Source organism: Rattus norvegicus, chromosome 1 (genome assembly GCF_036323735.1).
Source record: "Rattus norvegicus strain BN/NHsdMcwi chromosome 1, GRCr8, whole genome shotgun sequence".
NCBI lineage: Eukaryota > Metazoa > Chordata > Mammalia > Rodentia > Muridae > Rattus > Rattus norvegicus.
In genome coordinates this window covers 143814129-143835782 of record NC_086019.1, presented here as the reverse complement: position 1 = coordinate 143835782, position 21654 = coordinate 143814129, and the positions used below count along the sequence as shown (strand labels likewise).

Sequence of the window (21654 nt, the reverse complement as noted above, 5' to 3'; positions counted from 1 at the left end):
CAGTGATAGATAGACCTGTAAACCGGAATAAATCCTGTTTCCCCCTAAGGTGCCTTTGCTCAGAATGTTTTATCACAGCAACAGAAATCAATCTAGAATAGTAGCCCAGGCTGTCCTAGAACTCACAGTGTAGCCTAGGCAGGCCTGAAATCTGCAGTTATAGGCATTGAGCCCTTTACACCTGGCTTACAGTTTCATGTTTTGATGTTTATGATGCCTCACTATTTACCGACCTGTAACACGGCGTAATATGAACTGTTACAGGAATATATAGAGCTAGGCAGCGCAGAGAGTGATTTATTCTGTGGAATCCGTAGATTTGTTGCCCATTCCACCCTCCTCTCCCTAGAAATGCTGCTATCAGTTCACTTATTTGCCAAGCAGCTGCTCTGTTGTAGGAATTAGGGCACATGCCAATGTGGAGAATTAGGGTAGATAAAGGCAGAAGCCTCGTGTAGTAATGAGGACAAGACACCGAGGAAAGGCGAAGAGGAACTAAAAGGGAAAAGTTGGGAAAGAAGAGATTGTCTTGATGATAGCCCATGTAGATAATCCAGCACTCAGGAGGATCTGTGGGGTCAAGGCTAGCCTGGTCTTCATAGTGGAAAAATTATAATAGCATCAGGGACTGAGAGGAGATCAGAGAATTTATGAACTGCCAGATAGGCAGTGCTTTTCTTCCTAAAGGCCATCATCTCACAAGGGACAGAACACTGCTCCAGGAGTTGTGAAGGATGAAGAACTTAAGTTCTTCTATGTAGAGTGCTGGTAGGTAGTTGAAAGACAAGATATATGTTTGAAGCAACATATATCTTGCTACAGATATATGTTACAGTACATGTTACCATATGAAGATATATGACTACAGTAGAGGCCTAATTGCATTATTCTATTCTAGAGCATTTAGCACTCAAGAGGCAGAGGCAGGTGGATCTCTGTGAGTTCCAGGTCAGACAGCTCTACATATTAAGTTCCAAGATAAAACAAGAATTGTTACACAGAGAGATACTGTCTCAGAAGGGGAGGGAGGGAGGGAGGGAGGGAGGGAGGGAGGGAGGGAGGGAGGGAGGGAAAGAAAGAAAAAAGAACAAGCATTTGAAAGTGTCAGTTTTTTTAGTGTGGAAACAGATTATAAGTTTCACCTTAATTACTGTTACACTCTGAGTGACCTGGATCTCATTATAACAGAAGGTAATTGTTTTAATTCATAGGATTATAAAACAAAAGATGTGACTGATGATGTGAAAAATATTGTAAGATTTGTTCAAGAACACAGTTCATCACCAGGAACAAGAAATATAGGACCTGCTGGAAGATTTACTCTGAACATGCTAGTCGACATTTTCTTGGGTAAGTTATTAACTATGTTGTTTTAATTGTATCAGTTCAGATTAAATATCTAAGAAAGTGAATATAAGTGCATTTAAAAAGTTACTAAGGTGAGTTTTCACATTAAAAAAATAATAATGATAGGACTAGCAAGGCAGCATCTGAATTTGATTCTAGAACCCACATAAAGAAATCCAAATGGCGTGCTAGCACATGGCTTTAATCCTAGCACTCAGGAGGCAGAGGCAAGCAGATCTCTGAGTTCAAGGCCAGCCTGGTCTACAGAGCAAGTTCCAGGGTTGCCCAGATTACACAGAGAAACCCAAAGAACTTAAGAAAAAGGAAGGAAGGAGGAAAGGAAGTGGAAGAGGAGAAGTCCAGGCATGGGCTGGGGGCAGCTTGGTAGATAATGTGACTGCTGCTGCAGTAAGCATGAGGTTCTGGAGTCTGGATCCCAACACCCAGGTAAAATCTGGGCCTAGTAGTCCTGCCTATAACCTAGTGATGGGCAGATCCGGGAGCTTGCCGGCTAGCCAGTCTAGTCAAAATGGAGAGCTTCAGAAAGAGGCTTAACTTTAACCTCTCCTGTACATGTACCTACATTCATGCATGCATACACCACACACACAAAGCCAGATGTGGGTAACACATGCTTGAAATCCAATGCTGCGAAAACCAGCAGGGATCTCTGAGCCTCACAATCCAGCAAGCCTGCCACATGGTTAGCTCCAGGGCAGTGAAAGGCCCTGTCTCAAGGAAAGGGGGACAGCATCTGAGGTACAGAACCCATGATTGTCCTCTGGTATCTACACACATACACAAGCATGCACACACATGGATGGATTCACATGCAGAAGGTAAGGCTAGTAAGGCTTATCCATGTTCGTTTGAGTGAGTAGAATGCAGTTTGCTTGGGGAACTACCTGTAAATGGCCTTTCAATTTAGATTTTTTTACTTTTTAAATCTTATGTGTGAGTATTTTACTGCATGTAAGGCTGCACGTCATTTGCTTCTTTTTTTTTTCTTTTTTTCGGAGCCGGGGACCGATCCCAGGGCCTTGCGCTCGCTAGGCAAGTGCTCTACCACTGAGCCAAATCCCCAACCCCCTGCACGTCATTTGCATTCCTTACGCCCACAGAGTCCAGAAGGGAGCATTGGACCTCCTGAAACTCAGTCACTAACAATCGTAAAGCCAGTATGTGAGTGGCAGAATTCAAACTCAGGTCCTCTGGAAGAATAACTACTGCTCCTAACTGCCAATATCTCTCCCACCCGTGTGTGTGTGTGTGTGTGTGTGTGTGTGTGTGTGTGTGTGTGTGTGTGTGTGTGTGTGTGTGTGTGTGTGTAGATCTCTCTTCTCTGCTTATGAAGTCAGCCTTCCCTAGGTTTTGTTTGTTTTTGCTTTTGCTTTTTTCAGAAGGGATTGATAAAAAGTGAGTCAGGTTTGGGGCAGATAAAAGATTTCGGGAATTCAGATGCCTTCTGCTCAAATATGTATACCATGGAGGTACAGTGGGGCTCCTTTGGAGACAATCCTGAATGCTTTAGAAAGAGAAAGCAGATGCTAAAACCACACTGGCATTAGGTGGCTGTCTTACCCTCCAGCAACCCTGAGACTAAAAGACTAAGAAAATGAGTGCATGTTGCTGGAGAACACTGTGGCATTGACCTGCAGGCCCAGTAAGAAGGCCCATCGATCACAGTGTGGGGCCCTGTCTCTGAATGAATGGCCAAACATACAATAAGTGCTAGTGAGTAAGAAGTACGAGGCTGCTTCCAGTGGTCATCCTCTGTACATGCAGTGGTAGGAGGGGAGGTGGCCAGTTGTGTCTAAAGGTTCAAAACACCCAGAAGGTGAACAGTAGTCATCCAGTATAGCATGGGTATTGGTTGTCGGTGTCAAGTGGTAGGGCGCTCCTGTGCTGGGAGGACTGTCAGGGTTTGTGTGCTGTGTACATTCAAATCGACAACAAAAAGGCGATTGCCTGACTAGAGGTGTCGGTGAGTGCTAGTGCATTTGCCTAGCATGCTCCAGGTCCTGGGCCTGACCCTCGAGGGGCATACAGGTTAAAGTTGACTGACTTGGAGAGCGAGGCTGAGAAGGGCAAGGGTAGGTAAGGTTGTGGCTTGCTTGTCCACCCTTTCTTCTCCCTCTCTCCCTCGACAGCTTTTGCTTATCATGTTGCCCACATAACTTATATCATTTATGTATGACAAGATACAGTCAGGCCCCTAATTTCTGTAGTTTCATTTCATTTTTCTACTATAGAGCATGCCATGATAAAATGTCTTTCAAACAAATCTTTGACCACATCTCTGTTACACTATTTTTTAGGGGAGTGGTTTTGTTTGAGACAAGATCTCTCCATGTTCACCCATCTACATTTTGTGTGTAGATTTATAAAAGCATACTAGCCAGGAGGTGGTGGCACACGCCTTTAATCCCAGCATTCAGGAGGCAGAGGCAGGCACCTCTCTGACTACATGAGGAGCTCCAGGACACCAGAGCCACACAGAGAAACCCTGTCTCAAAAAATAAAAAATGAAAGATAACTGGAGTGAACATTCTTGTCCCGAATTCTTCAGCTTCTTGTTAGCTCTTTTTTTTTTTTTTTTTTTTTTTTTTGGTTCTTTTTTTCGGAGCTGGGAACCAAACCCAGGGCCTTTGCGCTTCCTAGGCAAGCGCTCTGCCACTGAGCCAAATCCCCAATCCCTTCTTGTTAGCTCTTACACGGGCATGCGTGGTGCACAGCTGACGCTCTGTCACCTAGGATTCAGCGGAGGCAGGAGTATTACCACGAATTTTGAATTCAGCAATAATTACATAACAAGAGCCTATATGCACAATAAGTATTATCTCCATCCCCGAGGTTTCTCAGTTGTGCTCGGTGATGAGGTAGCTGCATGTCGAGAAACCCATTAGCAGAACGGTAGTTCCGATTCTAGAATGTCAAGGAGTGAAATGGTTTAATAGTGCAAGATACATGACCAAAAGCCATCTGAAACTTCAATTGATGTAGTTATTTGGTCCTCTTAAATATCCAAAGTAAGTGTAGTTCCGATTTGCATCTGAGTTCCAGGCTTTTAAGTAGGTTGTTGTGATAAAATTATTAAGCCAAGCATAGTGAGGCGTGCCTGTAATGCCAGTACTTCGGAGGCAGAGACAGGAGGATCACCACAAGTTCAAAGCTAACCTTGTATGTAGATTGAGATTCAAGCCAACCGGGGTTGTGTAGCAGACAGCCTCAAACAGTTTTTTGAATCCTGGGTGTAGTGGCACACACACTTTTGTCCCAGCACTTGAGAGGCAGAGGCAAATGGATCTCTATGAGTTTGAGGCCATCTGGAACAGAGCTAGTTCCAGACCAATGAGAACTACATAGTGAGACCATGTCTTTTAAAAAGGGGGTGGGGTGGGAGAAGCTGGAGAAATGGCTCAACAGTTAAGAACTCTGCTCTTCCAGAGTTCAGTTCCTACAAAGTAATAGTGGCTCAACCATCTATAATGGATCCCATGCCCTATTCTGTCATGCAGGCATTCATGCAAATAGAGCTCTCTATACAGAAAATAAACATTTGACTTAACATTTAAAAGCACGTTAAGTTGAGAATGTCCTGTGCTGTTCTCAGGTTGCAGAGAAAGGGGCGAGACTTGAACCTCCACTTCTGTTGAGACTTGGTGAGGTACTATGTTCTGGTTGTGGAACGTGTATATGCTTTATCAGGGTGTAATAGAGCATACAGACTTAAATATGTGCTTTATAAGTGAATAGATCTTTACATAACTAGGACCAGAGACGGTATTTAGAAAACTGATTTGGAGGCTCAATGGTAGAGGTCTAGTGTGTGTGAGATCCTTGGTTTAGCCCCAGCACTGGAAAAAATGTCAAAAGTTCTTTGAGGGCCAGCAAGATGGTTCCACAAGTAAAGATGCCTGCTGCCCACTGACAACTTGAGTTCAGTCCCTGGGTCCCGCATGGTGGAAAGAGAGAACTCATTACTGCAAGGTTTTCCTCAAACCCCCACAGCAAATGCTGCGGCACAATGAATAAATTAGTAGCTGGGTGTGGCGGCCCGCACCTGTAACTGGCAGCATGTGGAAGGTGGGGATGGGAAGAGCAGGAGTGGAAGGAACTTTAACAGCATCCTGGGCTGCCCCAGACCCTGTCTCAGAAAATACAAAGTGGAGAGTAGTGTAAAGCTACCAGCACGTATGTGAGGTCTTCGTTTCTCTGCTAGTTCTTCTAGTACAATTTTATAAGCTGTGAATGCAACAGTTTGAAATAACAAGTTTAATTTTGCTGTGGTTTTTGGTCAACATGTGGAATAGAACCAGGAAAAGTAGGAGCAGCCAGGGACTGGGGTGGAGTTTAGAGCACAGTGTGCACACGATGTGGGCTTCTACCCCAGCACTAAGAGAAAAAGAGGTGCAACCACAGAAGCCTTGACATTCTCCTCAGACGTGCTCATAACTCAGAAATGAGGATCTGTCTGTGCTGTGGGCTTTCCTGTGAGCAGATGATCCCTGTTGTCTGCAGATGTCCTTGAATGACTTCTTAGCCTCCCTTCTGAACAGTGATGCACCTGTGTTACTCATCTACCCTTCTGAATCTCATATTAGGAAGTAAGAGTGCAAAAGTTCAGTCTGGAATATTTGGAAAGGGGTCTGCATATTCACGCCACAATGCTGAAAGACTTTTTAAAAAGCTGATTCTAGACAAAATCTTGGATGAAGACTTATATATCAATGCCAATGACCAACCAATTGCCTATGTGATGCTCGGAACAAAAGCCCACAGTGTGCTGAGCGGCCACTTGAAGGTAAGGTATTTAAGCATGCATCTCACTATCTCACAGCGAAGTGCCAAAATACATCACGACAAATGTTTGTTATCCTTCCCGAGGCTTCAGGTGCTAACGCCACATTCCCTCTGGAGCATATTAGAATCTTAATTAGAAAGAGATCTTGAAATCGATCCAGTTAATATGATATTTGTCAAAATGAATTTAATAGATATTCAAGCTACTAAATCTTCCTATATTCCATAAATAAGTGTGTATGGGCTGCCAAGTGGGTACAGGCACTTGCTACTGAGTTTCATGGCCCGAGCTGGATCTGGGACTACATTGACAAGGGGGAGAGCAGACTCGTGTAAGCTGTTTTACAGATGCACCATGCCGTGTTACATAAGTTCACCCGCACACAGAAAGAGAAGAGTAATCAAATAAGGAAGCATTTACCAAGAGAAAGAGGGCATGCATACCCTTGTTCTGGGAAAGAAATGCAAGGGCAGGCAATGTGGTCAACAGATAATGGCATTGCCAGTCAAGTCCAGCAACCTGAATCTGGTGCCCAGAACCCAGGTAGAAGGAAAGAGCTGACCCACAAAGTTGTTCTCTGACCTCCATACCAGGGCACACATGCATGCATGTTCATGTACACACAAAGTATTAGTAAATAGGATTTTAAAGTAATTTTTTTTTTCCTTTTCTTTTTTTCGGAGCTGGGGACTGAACTCAGGGCCTTGTGCTCGCTAGGCAAGCGCTCTACCGCTGAGCTAAATCCCCAACCCCTTAAAGTAAATTTTTAAAAAATAAGAACAAACAAACTGGGAAAAACCCTTCCTTGGGCACAAGTGTGCCTCCGCCTGCTCTTCTGAGTCCTTTCTTTATCACTAAGGTGGACTTCATGGAAACGGAAAATTCGAGCAGTGTTAAAAAACAAAAAGCCGCAGTGGCCCACGTGTCCCAGAGAGACGAGGCAGTTATGAAGTGTCTGGGAGAACTTGCAGACGTCTGCAAATTGCTGGGCAAAGTCTTTGGTGTCCATTACTTCAATATTTTCAATACAGCCACCCTCAAAAAGCTTGCAGGTAAGGACCTGTGGAAGGACCTGTGTCTTGTCTCTGTCACGCCTCAGGCAGGCTCTTTTCATTAATGTGTTGTTGTTGAGACATGGTTTTTCCATGTCACCCTGACTGTCTGTATCTCACTATGTACAACAGGCTGACCTTGAACTCACAGAGGTCTGCCTTCCTTTGCCTCTACCTCCCAAGAGTTGGGACGAAAGGCAAGGGCCACCATGACTTGTTGAGTGAGACAGGGACTTATTCTTTAGTTCCTGATGGCTGCAAACTAATCCTCGAGCTTCGAGCTTCCTGAGTGCTGGCTTACAAGCATGAGCTGAGGACCTTGTAAATCTTGGTCTGTTTTCATCTTCGGTTTAATCTCTGGGTTGAAAGCCCAGAGACACTATTTAAGCTCTTTCTTGAGGTAAAAATATATACAGTTCAGATATATGCTATAATTTTAATTTTATGCTTTTCTGTAAAGCTGAAAGTTAGGATGTGAATAATTGCTTTCTATAAAGCCAGATGTCAAGTATTTGTGCGGCTGCCTCCGTCCTGATGCTCAGCTATTTCCGTGCAAGTGCTTTGCAATGAGAAGCTAAACATGAAAGAAACTGTTTTAGGCTTCTTTGAATCTGGATCTATAACACTGCTGTGTCTTTATCTAAAAAATATTTGCTGATCTGAGTTATTTGCATGGACTGAGATAACTTAACCTAGAATTTCAGTGGTAAGGTCTCTGGAAAGAAGTTGTTGTGATTGCCTGCATGTTCCCCACTGTCCCTTCTTCATGAATCCACATCACACTGCTCTCCCTGCACCCCACCCACAGCAGTCATCTTCTGTTCAGCTGCCCAGGCCTTGCTCGCCCTGTGTCATCACGGCAGCCCCAGACCAGGGTTTGGTTTCATTTTATGATACTATTGTACTAGGAATTTAACCCTGGGCCCCACTGACTGTACTACTAAGCTTCAGCCCCACCTAACCATTGTCCATGACACCAGAAGATCTCAACAGAATATTGCACATCTCGGGGACAAAAATGTAATACTGTTTTATCAAATCTAAAAATCTTTTTTAGGTCATCAAAGTATCAGTATCACTTGCAAGAAAACTGTGAAATATGGTCATTTCTCAAAGACAATACTTTATTTATTTTTTAAGATTTATTTAGTTGGGCTGGAGAGATGGCTCAGTGGTTAAGAGCACAGACTGCTCTTCCAGAGGTCCCGAGTTCAATTCCCAGCAACCACATGGTGGCTCACAACCATCTGTAAAGAGATCCGATGCCCTCTTCTGGTGTGTCTGAAGACAGCTACAGTGTACTTATATGTAATAAATGAATAAATCTTTTAAAAAAAAAGATTTATTTAGTTATTATGTATACAGTGTTCTGCCTGAATATATGCCTGTACCCCAGAAGAAGGCGCCAAGATCCCATTACAGGTGGTTGTGAGCCACCATGTGGTTGCTGGGAATTGAACTCAGGACCTCTGGAAGAGTCAGTGCCCTTAACCACTGAGCCATCTCTCCAACCCAAGACAATGCTTTATTAATGCCAAATTTATTACCTATTACTTGGTCTCACCACCTGTCTACCTTTACATTTTTATGTTAATATGTCTTATGTGTGTTTGGGGAGGGAGTGATGTGTACATGTGTGTAGAAACCAGAAGACAATCTAATAAGTTGTTCTTCAAGCATCATCTACTTTTATTTTCAACAGGGGTCATTCACTAGGACCTTGGGCTAGACAATTTGCTGGGCTAACTGTCCAGGAAGCCTCAGGATCTCCCTGACTTTATACCAGAGACTCTGGAGGGTATGCCCAGCTTTTACATTAGTGCTGACAACCAGACTCTGACCCTGTGCCTTGCAGCACTGTACTGACCCAGCCATCACCTTGGCCCCAGCCATCTTTCTGAAGACATTCCCTGTAGTTAAGCTCACTCTGTGATGTGCCAGTAGCAGCAAGTTTGCTGACCTGCAACAGTACTGATTATCATTAGTAGGGACTTTAGGTCTCCCAGGCACAGGCAGCAGTGTGTATAGGACAGCTGCAGTTTGTCCAGCAGTATTCATAAGATACTTCTTAAAACAGTGTGAAGCCGGGTATGGTGCTGCACTCCTTTAATCCCAGCATGGGAGGCAGAGGCAGGTGCATCTCTGAGTTGGAGGCCAGCCTAGTCTGCAGAATGAATTCCAGGTCAGCCAAGGCTCTGTTATACAGAGAAACTTTGTCTCAAAAAAAAAAAAAAAAAAAGTTAAAACAGTATGTGAGTTAAGATCCATAAAAACGGTGGGTTTTGTTGGCTTTAATGTAGTTTCCTAACTGGTCTCCTTTTTTTTTTTTTTTTTTTTTTTGGTTCTTTTTTTCCGGAGCCCCAGGGCCTTGCGCTTCCTAGGTAAGCGCTCTACCACTGAGCTAAATCCCCAGCCCCCTAACTGGTCTCCTTAATTCCAGATGTGAGCATGGTGTGCTTTTAATTTTAATTTTTCCCCGAACCACTACAGCTATAACACCTCACTAGATGCTGTCAAGGGGGTCATAGGGTCTGCACCTGTTTTCCTCCTCTACTTTGTCTCCCGCTAGCCCTCCTAATGAACCTGCTCTATCCCAAGTCTATCACGGGGTGAAAATCACAGATCGGAAAGGATCTGAAATCTACCCTCTGCTCAAGGCAGAGACAGGGGTTAGCACCCTTCACTCTCCAAAACCAACCTTCTTGGCCTCTACCACTGCATCCTGCTTACTCCATCCTTCTTCCTTCAGAGCCACTAAGCACCCCTTTCCACTCTTCCCATACAGCAGCCAGCATGACCTTTAAGCTATCTCTGCTTTCCCCTGCGTGGGACTGACCAGATGAGGACTCAGCCGGGGCTGGGGCAGCATCAGTGTAGTATGTCTCCTGCGATGGGGGTGTGTGTGTCTGCAGTGCAGGGAAAGGATCAGAGGTAGACACAGAATGTGAGTGTTTGTTACAAATACAGGGACGTTTGTCTTGCAGCTAGACAAGCCTTGGCAGAGGGGACAGTGGGCAGGATCTGAGTCTGCATAAAGTCTGAGCACGCGGCACAGGTCCTAGCCTCTCGCTTTCCACAGGCACTTGGCGGTCTCCCACCCACTACATTGACATCTGTGCCTTTGGTGCTGAAACTGTACAGTGGGTCCTGCCTTCTGGCCTGTGTGCTGTATTTCCAGTCTAACTTTACCTTTTAGAAAACCCCCTATGGGGGTTGGGGATTTAGCTCAGTGGTAGAGCGCTTGCCTAGGAAGCGCAAGGCCCTGGGTTCGGTCCCCAGCTCCGAAAAAAAGAACCAAAAAAAAAAAAGAAAGAAAACCCCCTATGGGCCTGGTGCCCAGCACTAGTTGGCTCTTAACAAGCAGCTAAATAAGTGGATGCTCATGAATTCAGTGGTTTTTCTATGAGTAGTAATTTAAATTCTTAATTTTATGTCCACACGCAGAATCTTTATCTTCTGATCCTGAGGTTTTGCTTCAGATTGATGGTGTTACTGAAGACAAGCTGGAGAAATATGGTGCAGAAATAATTCCAGTATTACAGAAGTACGCAGAGTGGACATTGCCAGGTTCAGTATCCTCCAAACCTGCTACTTTACATCCCAGTGTCAGCCCCTCTCCAAGCTGTTAATGCTAAGCAGTGCCTCTTACTGAGTGGGAACTAGGTAGTCAGTGCAGCCTACCCGTTACACTCGAGTTCAAACCCCAAGAAGAGTCCCTGTGCTGGTGCGGCAGGCACCTCTGACAAGCATGGTATTTAGGTCCCCGGGGAAGCCAGCCATTAAACCTGCTAATGGAGCATAGGTGGAACCTCTGCGCCCGTGGGCACTCACATTGCTGTTTTGGTAAAGCAGGTAAGTGGCCAAGGAGTCATGAGCCCTGGGACCCATTCCAGATCTACTATCACCTCACTGTGTGACCCTGGCGGGACAGCAGCAACCTCTATGTGCCTGGGTGTCCTTATCTAAGGAAGGAACTTGTTATCTAACAAGCTTGTCTAAGATACGTAAGAGTAGAGCTTAAGTGCTCTGGGAAAATGAACATGTCACTGGAACGCTCTTGTCATTGAAAGAGTCTGACTTTGTGAAGACACCAAAGCAGAGGTTCCCAAAGGCTGCGTTGGGTCTGCCCTGTGGTGTCTGAGCACAGGTCCTGGCTCCTGTGGTGTCTCAGCACAGGTCCTGGTTCTGGTATAGAAGTCATTGGATGAGGGAAACTGAGAAAAAGGAGTATTTTGCCATAGGAGATAAAAGAGCAAAGTGTGCTGTCCACTTATATGCCAGCATTATCATCCCTAGCAGACCTGCTGTCTTAGTCAGGTTTCTGTTGCTGTGATTGATACCATGATCAAAAGCAACTTGGGAGCAGAGGGTTTGTTTGGCTTGTGTATCCTGAGCCATAATCCACTGAAGCAAGGCAAGTTAGGAGCTGAAACAGCCTATAAAGGAACACTGCTTACTGGCTTGTTCCCTCTCTTGGCTTGCTCAGTCTGCGCCCCATTTACCCCAGGGCCCCCTCAAGGACAGCACGGCCAAAGGTGGGCTGAGCTCCTCCTCTTCATCAATCAAGAAAATTCAAGCAAGGTAGCCATTGTACCAGTGTATTGAGTTCAGGCTTTGGCTATCAGGAGCTTTACCTTTGACCTAGGCATGGTGGTGCACACCTTTAATCCCAGCACTCGGGAGGCAGAGGCAGAGGCTGAGGCTGGTGGAACTCGTGAGTTTGAGGCCAGCCTGGTCTGCAGAGTGAGTTCTAGACCAGCCAGTGCTACATAGTGAGATTCTGTCTCAAGGAAAAAACTAGAGTGAGAGTAAGCGAGTGCGCACCTCTCCTCACACCACCTGCCTCCATGTTAGGAGAGTGAGACACACAAGACAGAAGAGCTGTGCCCCGGGCCAGTGTGACCTGAGGCAGATTTCGACTTTGTGGGCACCTTAAGATACAAATACTGGTGGAAATTAGGTTCTCCCTTGCAAATGTATGTTTTCATTCAGGCCAAGTTCCTGCTTGATATGCCAAGTGTTTGTAACAATTATGCAAAGAAATGACTTTTGTCTTCAAGGAGTAAAATACAATTCTGAATTTTCTGGTGTGTTTATAAGAGACTATTGGTTAAAGATGGAGAACAGAATCTGTTGCCTTTTTATATTGGACTTATTTTCTCAACCTGTTTAAAATGATAAATAAAATCGGCTAACACTTACGGCAGCCATTACTTCCTTTCACAAGGATTCGCTGCACCATGTAAAATAACAGGCCTCATGTGAACTAAGCCTCACATCTCCAGTTGAGTTTTTAAGTAATGAATTTTGATTCTCTTTCATATAAATTGCCATTGAGCACACTGGAGCTTTTCAAAATAAAAAGGTTTAATCCCCTTAATTAAGGTGTTGGATCCATATGGCAGGACAGCACCTAGCACTGGGCTCGGAACACAGAACATAGGGCCACCTGCAAATGTCTGCATTTCCTGTTTGTAGCTGAAGGTGGGTCCCCAGGCAGCAGAGGCTCTAGGAGGAGCACCCCAGAGGAGACGGAGGAGGAGGAAGCTGTATCTTCTCACTACTTTGCAAATCAAACTAGAAATGAAAGAAAGAGGAAGAAAGTGTCAGCCTCCCAAAAGCCCAAGAGAAGAAGAACTAGTTACGGCGGCGGCTTCAGAGCAAAGGGGTATGAATGGTCTTTATGTCTTTACAGCATCAGGTGAGGGGGAAGGACTGGGTGCACATAACTGCTCTAACAGTCACTGGTTATTAAATAGATTGATGGTTAACCCCTAAGTCAAAAATAAAAACATGACTTCAGATTCTTAAGTAATCTCATTTACAAAAACTTGTCAAACTTTGACCTTGGGAGTTTTGTTTCTTTTGAGGTAATTATTCTTATGGTATTTTTCCACCAAAAACACACTGAGTAAATAACACGTCCTTCAGGCTTTTGGGAGTCTACAAGTGTTTGCTACACTCTCCCTGCTGCAGGATTCTGTCAGCTTCTCTGCTACCCTTTTTTTTTTTTTTTTTTTTTTAAATATTTATTTATTTATTTTATGTGAGTTACACTGTTGCTGTCTTCAGACACACCAGAAGAGGGCATCAGATCCCATTACAGATGGTTGTGAGCCACCATGTGGTTGCTGGGAATTGAACTCAGGACCTCTGGGAGAGCAGTCAGTGCTCTAACCGCTGAGCCACCTCTCCAGCCCCCTCTGCTACTCATTTTAGACAGTGTCTCTATCACAGTCTGGTCTTGAACTTAGTTTAAAGCCGAGGTTGGTCCTCCTGCATCTACCTCCCACTTCTGCCATTACTCGTGGGCCAGCACACCTGGCTTATGTGATGCTGAGGTCCAGCCCTTAGCCTCCTACAAGCCAACAGCACTGCTGGCCCAGCTGCATCCCCACCCTCCCTGCCACTTTTATTGCCCTGGAGGCTGAGCCTCCTAGTCTTGGCAGGATAGCTGAGAGGAGACCACTTGGGGAAATTCAAAGGCCGGGCAAGCCAAGTTTCCTCGGGGGCTGTGTAAGTGGTTTCTGTCTTCCCTTCCCTTTGCTTGGCTTTGGGCCGCAACATGTCTGCACAGGAGAGGCAAAGGTAGAGTGGCCAGGTCTTGGCAGCAGGCTTTTTTCCACCATTGGACTGTGTCCCAAGAGTCCCTCTCTCCCCTCTACCCCTGCTAGATGCCCATCACCTCCTGCCTTCAATGCAGAGATGGTGCACTCCAGAAAACTGCATATTGTAAAGAATTGCTTAGAACTGGGGGGGGGGGGGGGGGGCACAAAGCTGCTTGCCTTTGCAGTTTTTCTACCTTTTCTCCTTCTGAGTGAGAAAAACAAGATTGAGTTGGGGGAAGAGAAAGGCAGACAATATCACCAAATTGTCATTTCTTGTTAAACCCATAAACAGACTTCTTACGTGTGCTAGCCTTCTTCCAGAGTGCAGAATTAAAGATATTTGTAAATAATGGTTTAACTGTGGTTTTGAGTGCGCAAGTGACCATCAGATACTCCTCAGTGAGGACATTTTCTCATTTCCTTCACTTATTCATCTCCCTTGGGAAACACTGTTTCCTTAGTTGCTCACAGAGCATGAGACCTTAAAAAACTTCTGGTCCAAACCCCTTGGGTTTAGGATGGAGAAACCGGCCTGGCCTGTGTGGGAGGAAGGGCTTGCCTGAGGCCACTCTCGCCTGGTCCGCTTCCAAGGTGGGATTGGACACCAGCCTGGCCTGACGGCTCAGAGCACTTTTACTTCTGCAAGTCCATGGACAGTCCTTGAAAACGTGGGCGTCTGTCATCTGGCTTTTACTTGTTGGAGTAGAAGAGACTAACAGTGTTCTTTGCTGCCGGCTCCTTTATTTAGCTTTCCCAGCATTTGTTTGTGAGAAAGGAGCTCTTTGCTGTGTCACCTGGAGTCTGATTAATAAGGACTAAAACTCATATTTACACCAGGCATAAAGGTTTACTCTAGCACTCGGGAGGTAGGAGGCAGGAAGATCAGAGGCAAGGGAATCTGACACATATTGAGCTCAATGCCCCGCATAGTCATGCGTGCCTTACTCTTAGCAGTTGAGAGGCACACAAGTCTCTGAGTTTGAGACCAGCCAGGGCTACACAGAGAAACCCTGTCTCAAATATGTAAATACATACATATGTGTGTGTGCATGTATATACATACATATATACACATATACATACATATACATACACACACACACACACACACACACACACACACACACACACACACACACACACACACACACACACACACACGCTCCAAAGCCAGTCTGGGCCATATGAGACCCTGTCTCAGAAAACAAAACCAACATCATAGTGCCCCACTTCCAGCTCCAGTTTCCATGCCCGGTGTAGTTAGTCTGCGTCTGAGAAGGGCTTTCTTCTGCCTGCCAGTGTGGTAACTCTTCACCATCAACAGCAGCCTCTTTCCATCTGCTCAGCTCCTCTGGGTTTCGCCGCCCACCCTGAGGGGGGTTCCAGCCCCCAGGCTGCTCACCTGTGCAGTGGGAGAATACTTGGGGTTTCTTGCCAGAGCCCTTCATGACAGACCATTGGGGGCTCCCATCTCCAGAAGCCACACAATGAGCCAGGTGTGTTTGGGCTTTCTGAGTGGGAGGAAAATGGATGAGCCCTTGGAATGAGGCTGCTGTTGGCAGATGCATTCTGTAAATCAACATAAACAGCAGGGTCTGCTCCTGGCTTCATTTCTCAGCAGGAAATAACGCAGAGGGAGACTTGAGGATGCCTCTCCCAGATCTGCAGTGAAATTGCCTTTCCTCCAGCGAGGGGTTTAAAATGTTAAAACTCTTCACCTAACCCCAGCAGCATGCCCTGGGATGCCACTAACTGCCCTGGTTATACGACTGATGGTGCACCTCAGTGGGCTTGCAGCGTTCTGAAGGCTGCCTACTGTCACTGTAAGCCAGCTGACAGAGTGGTTCGCTTTTTGTTTTATTAAGGGTAAGAAGATTGCTATCCTCAGGTCAGCAGAGAGTGACTGCACAACTCAGCTCAGGACTCAGCTCAGGCGCTGGCAGGGCCCTCTTCCTCTTTGCATGAGACAGCAAGCAGAAAGGACAAGTTGGCAGTTCTTTTGTGGGGGTGCACTACGTGGCCCTAACGCATGCCAGACCACTGCATGAGGCAGCTTGGTCCTCCCTAAGGAGCCACATCTGCAGCCTTCCTAGGATCCTGTGGCTAAGATGAGGCCACCCAGAGGCTCTGCCCAATCTCCCTCCACTCTCTACAAAGTTCCTTGCTCAGATCTGTGTCAGTGCAGTAATTCTAGGGTATCTGATGGCCAGAGATTCAGGGTCTCTAAGAGATGTTTTCACTTTTTGTTAGAATAGACCCAGAGGATTCTGACTGTAGGCTGTGGGAGGTGGGCTGGAGAGGGGAATCCCGTGGGTTGGTCACAGCCACAGGATTGAGATACTTCAGAGAGAAGTTCAGGGCAGACGTGTATAGTAGGGTAGGGAAACTTACCCTCCTATTGGTTTCCAGACAGAAAATGCAGACATACATAAGACCAAAGAAAATCACATTTGTTCTCCAGGCAAGTTAGCAGACAGAAGACCGTTAACTTTGTCTCATTTAGCATTGTAATTTTCTTTTCTTTGCCACATTTTAGGGGCTCTACTACATGCAGAAAACCATCTTCTAAAAGTAAATTCTCTGGTGTAACTGGATCCCGCTCAGCCTCGTGTGCTTCTCAGGCAACATCAGCAGCCAGTAGAAAACTGGGGATTATGGCTCCTCCAAAGCCTGTAAATAGACCGTTCCTCAGGCCTGCGTATGCCTTCTCCTAACAGTTCCCAGCGTATAGCTCTTGTTTGTCGGCATCGGACCATCTGTGGATAGAAAGCTGTTAGTCTCGTTACAACATTTGAAGTTTTCACTTCTATCTATTAATATTTAAATGTATCTCATGTGATAGTTCTTATTTTTAAATAAACATTTTCTTTGCTGCTACTGCAAATGTAGTGGCCACTGTTTCTCAGAGCATCTGTAACAATTGTGACAATGACTGAATCCTCCACCCCAGAGAAATCCTGAGTGGGACATGACCCACTGAAGCCAGAAGAAAAGGCTGCATGGGACATTGTGGCTGCATGGGACATTGTGAAATTGTAGAACTTCTTGTGTGAGACAGCTCTGACAAAAACCAACAACAAATGACAGAGAAAACAAAACATATTACATAGTAATTCCTATAATATCAAAGAGTACCTATAAATCATTAAGAAAAAACCAGCATGAAAGGCAGCAGAGCAAAGGCTATGAGTAGCCTGGTCTCCGCAAAAGAAGGTCTGGTGGCCCACGAGTATATGAAAAAGACTCCATCTCCCTAATTAAAAGTACAGATTCAAATATGAGGCGCTGTTCTTCTGCCTGTCAAGTTGTCGACACTAGGGCTGGGTGTAATGTCACAGCTAATAGTCCAGTGGCTCCAGAGGCTGAGCCAAAAAGCTCACCTGAGCCTAGGAATTTGGGGTCAGTGGAGATCTAGGCAATGGATACATTCTCTTTTTAAAGGAAAGAAGGAGGAAAGGAAAAATAAAGGGTAGACAGACAATAACAGAAAAAAAACAAAAATGCCTAGTCTATGCAGGATGAAAATAGCCAAACAGACTATGCTCACAAGGATATGTTAAATATTGATCTATCTCCTGGTTTGCCCTTTGTGTGATGCCCAAATCCTTGACCTCACTCAGGAGAAGGGAGCTAGAAGCTGCAGACCACTGTCCCGAGACCTCAGAACTGAGGTGGGCATGAGATGGCCATACTGAGGGACCACCTACTTCCTGCTATCTTTGGCAGTTTAGTGGCGAGATTAGCCAGAGTTAGCCGAGAGCTGTTTAATAAGCCTTCCTGAGCAGCCAAGCCATGACTCCAGCCCTGGTGAAGAGAGGAAAGGATGAAACAAGTAACCAAGGTCACCTGGAGAACTGGGGGGGTCGAGCAAGGCCTAGCATTCTCTGCGGCAGCTCATCCAGAAGGAAGGACTGCTGCCACCTTTTATATCAAAACCAAGTCTGCTCCAGGCCAGTCCTAAAGCTTCCCTCAGCTCTGGAACAGTTCTGTTTGGAACTGATAATAGAAAATGCAGCTGCCTCCTTCCTCCAACTTGGCCTCCAGTGTGAGCAGATACCCTGGGAAATGCACATTGCATGTGGGCAACCCCACAAGGAGGCAAGGAAAGGCAAGTGACTGTGACACCAGCCTGGGCTCGGCCCTAATGAGGTTCAGGACAACCGTGGCCTAAGGGAAGGTGAGACATTTGACCACGGCCTAGGCCACACAAGACCCTCTCTCGAAAATAAAAGGTTAGGACAGGACACCAGGAAATGTCCTAACAGACTTTTGTGTTTTATAAAAAAGAAAGGGAAGCCAGGGATATGTTTGTTAAAGTGAGGTGTATGGTGAGGTAAAAGGGGATGCTTCTGCGGGCCCATGCTGAGGCATCCTTCCCCCTGAGGGACCAGCCACAAGATGAATATAGTGCAGAATAGAGTTTGTTTAGGGCATGGAGAGGGGAGTTGAGGGAGTAGAGAGGAAGAGAAAGTGTGTGTAGAGGAGTAGAAGCCATGAACTCATGGAGAGAGGGGAAGGGGAATGGAATGAGAAAGGGCTAAGAGAGAGCAAGAGGGGGAGGGGCAAGCAGCCCCTTTTATACTGAGTCAGGCACACCTGGCTGTTGGCAGGTAACTGTGGGGCAGGACCTAGGAGAAATGCTAATAGACACCCCCACCCCCACCCCCACCCCCGAGAAACAGGGTCGTGGAGGCTTGACTCCTCCTTTACCTTTGGCCAGCATCCTTGTAACTTCTCAGTCTTGTGCATATGCCCCTGAGGTCCTTGTATTCCAGAGAGCTGATAGGTGGCCCCTGATCACTTTCAGGGACAAATGATCTTCCATGACCTCATAGAGAAAATGTGAAGGGTCAAGTCTACACCGAGGCCATCCAAAGCTCGTATCCACCCATCCTCCACCAGCCCTGGGAAGCAACGCATCATAGCACCCTTTTCCTTCTTATGTCGGAAGCAGGATTCGGAAAGGTTTGTGTAAGCTGCCCAAGCACACACAGGAGGAAGTGGTAATGAGTAGGGTGACACAGGGCTCTGCCCTGGAGTCCCACTCTGTCTCTGGTTTTCCTGGTGTAAACACAGCCCTCTTTCATTCTCAGATGTGCTCCAGTTAGGACAGCAATTATGTGCGATCCCGTCTACATGCTCACGAATCTCCATTCTCTCCCTAAGCAATCCAACCTCCTCTCTCGGCCCCCTTTTCCAAAGCCTCAGGGGCCACCTGCCCTGACCTGTTCTCCTTTGCAGCAGGCTCCAGGGACAGCCAGCCTGCAGGGCTCAGCTATAGCCTCTCCACAGAGGAAATGGAGGCCCAGGCCCCTGCTTTTCTTGAGAAACTGCTGTACCTCCACCTCTCACCACAGCTTAGAGGACTGACTCCATCTTAGAAAGTCCCAGAAGCCCAGCTGAATCATCTCCAGTTCCACAACTAGGCAGGGACTGCCATAGGCCTGGAGGTCTGGCCCCCAGTCTGGGTAAGGCCTCTAGGGCCTAGCGTCTAGGCAGAAGGCCTGTGGCCTGAACAGACGCCCTCACAGCTCTGACAGCCTTAGGCAGCTTCCACAGCCCCTGGGTAGCCTCCCTGGTGGGGACCAAAGAGGCTATCAGTGAGTCTCACACAGTAGGCAAGTCTGCCCAGCCCTGCGGGGTACTGTGATCTGTATGTTAGCTCCTGAGTGCTCTGAGGCAAGGGCTCAGAGCTGTGTAGGACAGAACAAAGCTCCAAGGTCCAGACCTTGCAAGCTTGGGCTTCAAAACGCTACGCCTCCTTTTCTTTTTTACCTCCCAGTTCATCCAGCCACGTGAGGAGGAGGGAAGAAGATACACAGTGGTTAGGGTACCCTTTGGACCTGCTCTGCTGATGGCTAAAAATAACAAGGAAGAAGATAAGCCAGAACTTAAGCTCACAGTAGGATAGGCTATTCTCCCGACCCTCATCTAGAGCCTGGGGCTAGATCCCTACTTCCAGCACAATGGAATCTGGTTTGAGAACTGGCAGGAGGGGACAGGGATAATACTCTGTATGGTCCCTACACTGAGGTCTATTCACAGTATGGGATTTATCCCCCCCAAAAGGTCTGTCTGCCCCTGTGGATTCTATGTAGGGCCAGCCGCATTCACACAAAGGGCAGCCTGGCCTGGCCCTGTCTCAGTCCCTGCTGGGAACTGGGTACCTTTTGCCAAGGCAGGGCTCCACCTTTCCACCTTCACCAGGGAAGACTCTCTCATAGGAGGAACCGAGGCAGTGACCCTTGGGACACAGTGAGGCTTGAATTGAAAAGTCTGACTTGGAGCTTCTGGCTGTTAACAGCCTCTGCCATCCTGACCTGGAAGGAAGGACGGACGGACACCAGGTACACCAACAAGACTTATAGCCAGAGGCCAACCAAAGCTCAGCATCCCATAGGAGGGACCTTGAGCTCCCTCTCCTCTTGACTAGCAAGACAGTGGTGTCAGAGAGGGACGTCAGCATCTGTGGCTGTGCTGTACCGCTGGAGGCTAACTGCAGAAACACATGCCCACTCCAGCTACACTAAACAACATCCCTCCCAACTGCTGTGCCTGGTGCATTTGAACATCCAGGATCAGCCTGGGGCTCTTGTGTCCGGCCAGGAAGGATCAGCAGAACACTGCCCTGACCTCAAAAGTCAGGTGACTGTAAGCTCTGTGGCCTCGATGACCCTCCCTTGTATTTTTTTTTCTTTTTTTCGGAGCTGGGGACCGAACCCAGGGCCTTGCGCTTCCTAGGCAAGTGCTCTACCACTGAGCTAAATCCCCAACCCCGCCTCCCTTGTATTTGATTGTTTAGTTTGGTTTGATTTCTCTCTGTAGACCAGGCTGGCCTTTAAGGTCTGCCTACCTCTACTTCCCAAGTGCTGGGATTAAAGGCGTAAGTCAACACCACCACCACCATCACCAGACTCTTGAGATAGAATCTCACTAAATTGCCCAGGAAGACTTTGAATTTGCAATCCTGCCTTAGCCTCCAGAGTAGCTGAAATTATAGGTGCACACCACCAGAATCAACTTAGTCTCTCATCTACACAGCAAACATCAGCCTTGCTACTGCCTTCCTCCCTGATGCTTGTAGATCTCCCTCTTTAAGGAGAGGCAGGCAGTGTGATCTCACTCTGTTGCTCAGGCTGGCCCCTGAACTCCCAAGTAACAGACCACAGGCATATACAACCATGTCCTACGGCCAGATACTCTACACATACTATTTGGCCCCAGGCCCAACCCTAGCCCTCAGCAGGCAGTGGAAACACACCCCAGAGAAGGAAGGACAGCAAAGCTAGGAGGGTGAAGGCCAGTCATGCGTGATGTGGAGCACGCACAGGAGCCGCACTGATGGTCAGCAGTCTAGGCCAGGGATCCAGTTTCCGGTCGTCCCCAAGGGATCTCTGACTTCCTGCCTTCCCTTCACCTACTGGAGAGAACAGACCCGCCCCCTCGCCTCACCAGCTGGGTAGCCACCCACTAAACAGAAATCTGTGCAGCTTCGTGCTCACCACTGTGAGAGAGAATCAGCCTTAGCCAAGTCACCTGCCCAAGCAGAAGGTGATGGGAGCTGCAGTGAGAATTTTGGCTTCTTTAAAAATACAGAAATATTATAAGGATGCATTTTGTTCAATTCCAGGTATGGGATACGGGGATGTTTCAGATCGTCCACAGCAGCTGACCGATTTGCCTCATGCTGTAGCAGGAGCGTGACCTTGCCAGCTGCAGATGTGACATTTGGAGTTTGGGGGGCTTTTCAGAGGATGTATGAATGCTAGGGCGCCATGGGCGGCTGCTTGGCGGCTGGATGCTGCTAGTCGCTGTTGATTGTGGTTTGTCAGTCACGCACAAG

At 46.8% G+C, this 21654-nt stretch overlaps 1 protein-coding gene across 6 annotated transcripts in view; it reads left to right on the top strand.

Annotated features, from left to right (window-relative positions):
* Positions 1-16711, top strand: part of Blm (BLM RecQ like helicase) — an 86229-nt gene extending 69518 nt beyond the window's left edge. For 3 of the 6 annotated variants that reach the window (XM_039101057.2, XM_063262635.1, XM_039101056.2), the window contains exons 17-22: positions 1212-1350; positions 5952-6151; positions 7011-7203; positions 10648-10770; positions 12682-12904; positions 16348-16711. In XM_039101057.2, coding sequence (XP_038956985.1) covers positions 1212-1350; positions 5952-6151; positions 7011-7203; positions 10648-10770; positions 12682-12904; positions 16348-16525 — 1056 coding nt within the window. In that variant the 3' untranslated portion in view covers positions 16526-16711. The remainder of the gene's footprint in view (positions 1-1211; positions 1351-5951; positions 6152-7010; positions 7204-10647; positions 10771-12681; positions 12905-16347) is intronic. The other 3 variants (XM_006229458.5, XM_063262640.1, NM_001426975.1) reach the window with 2 other exon arrangements.
* The last annotated feature ends 4943 nt before the right edge of the window (positions 16712-21654 follow it).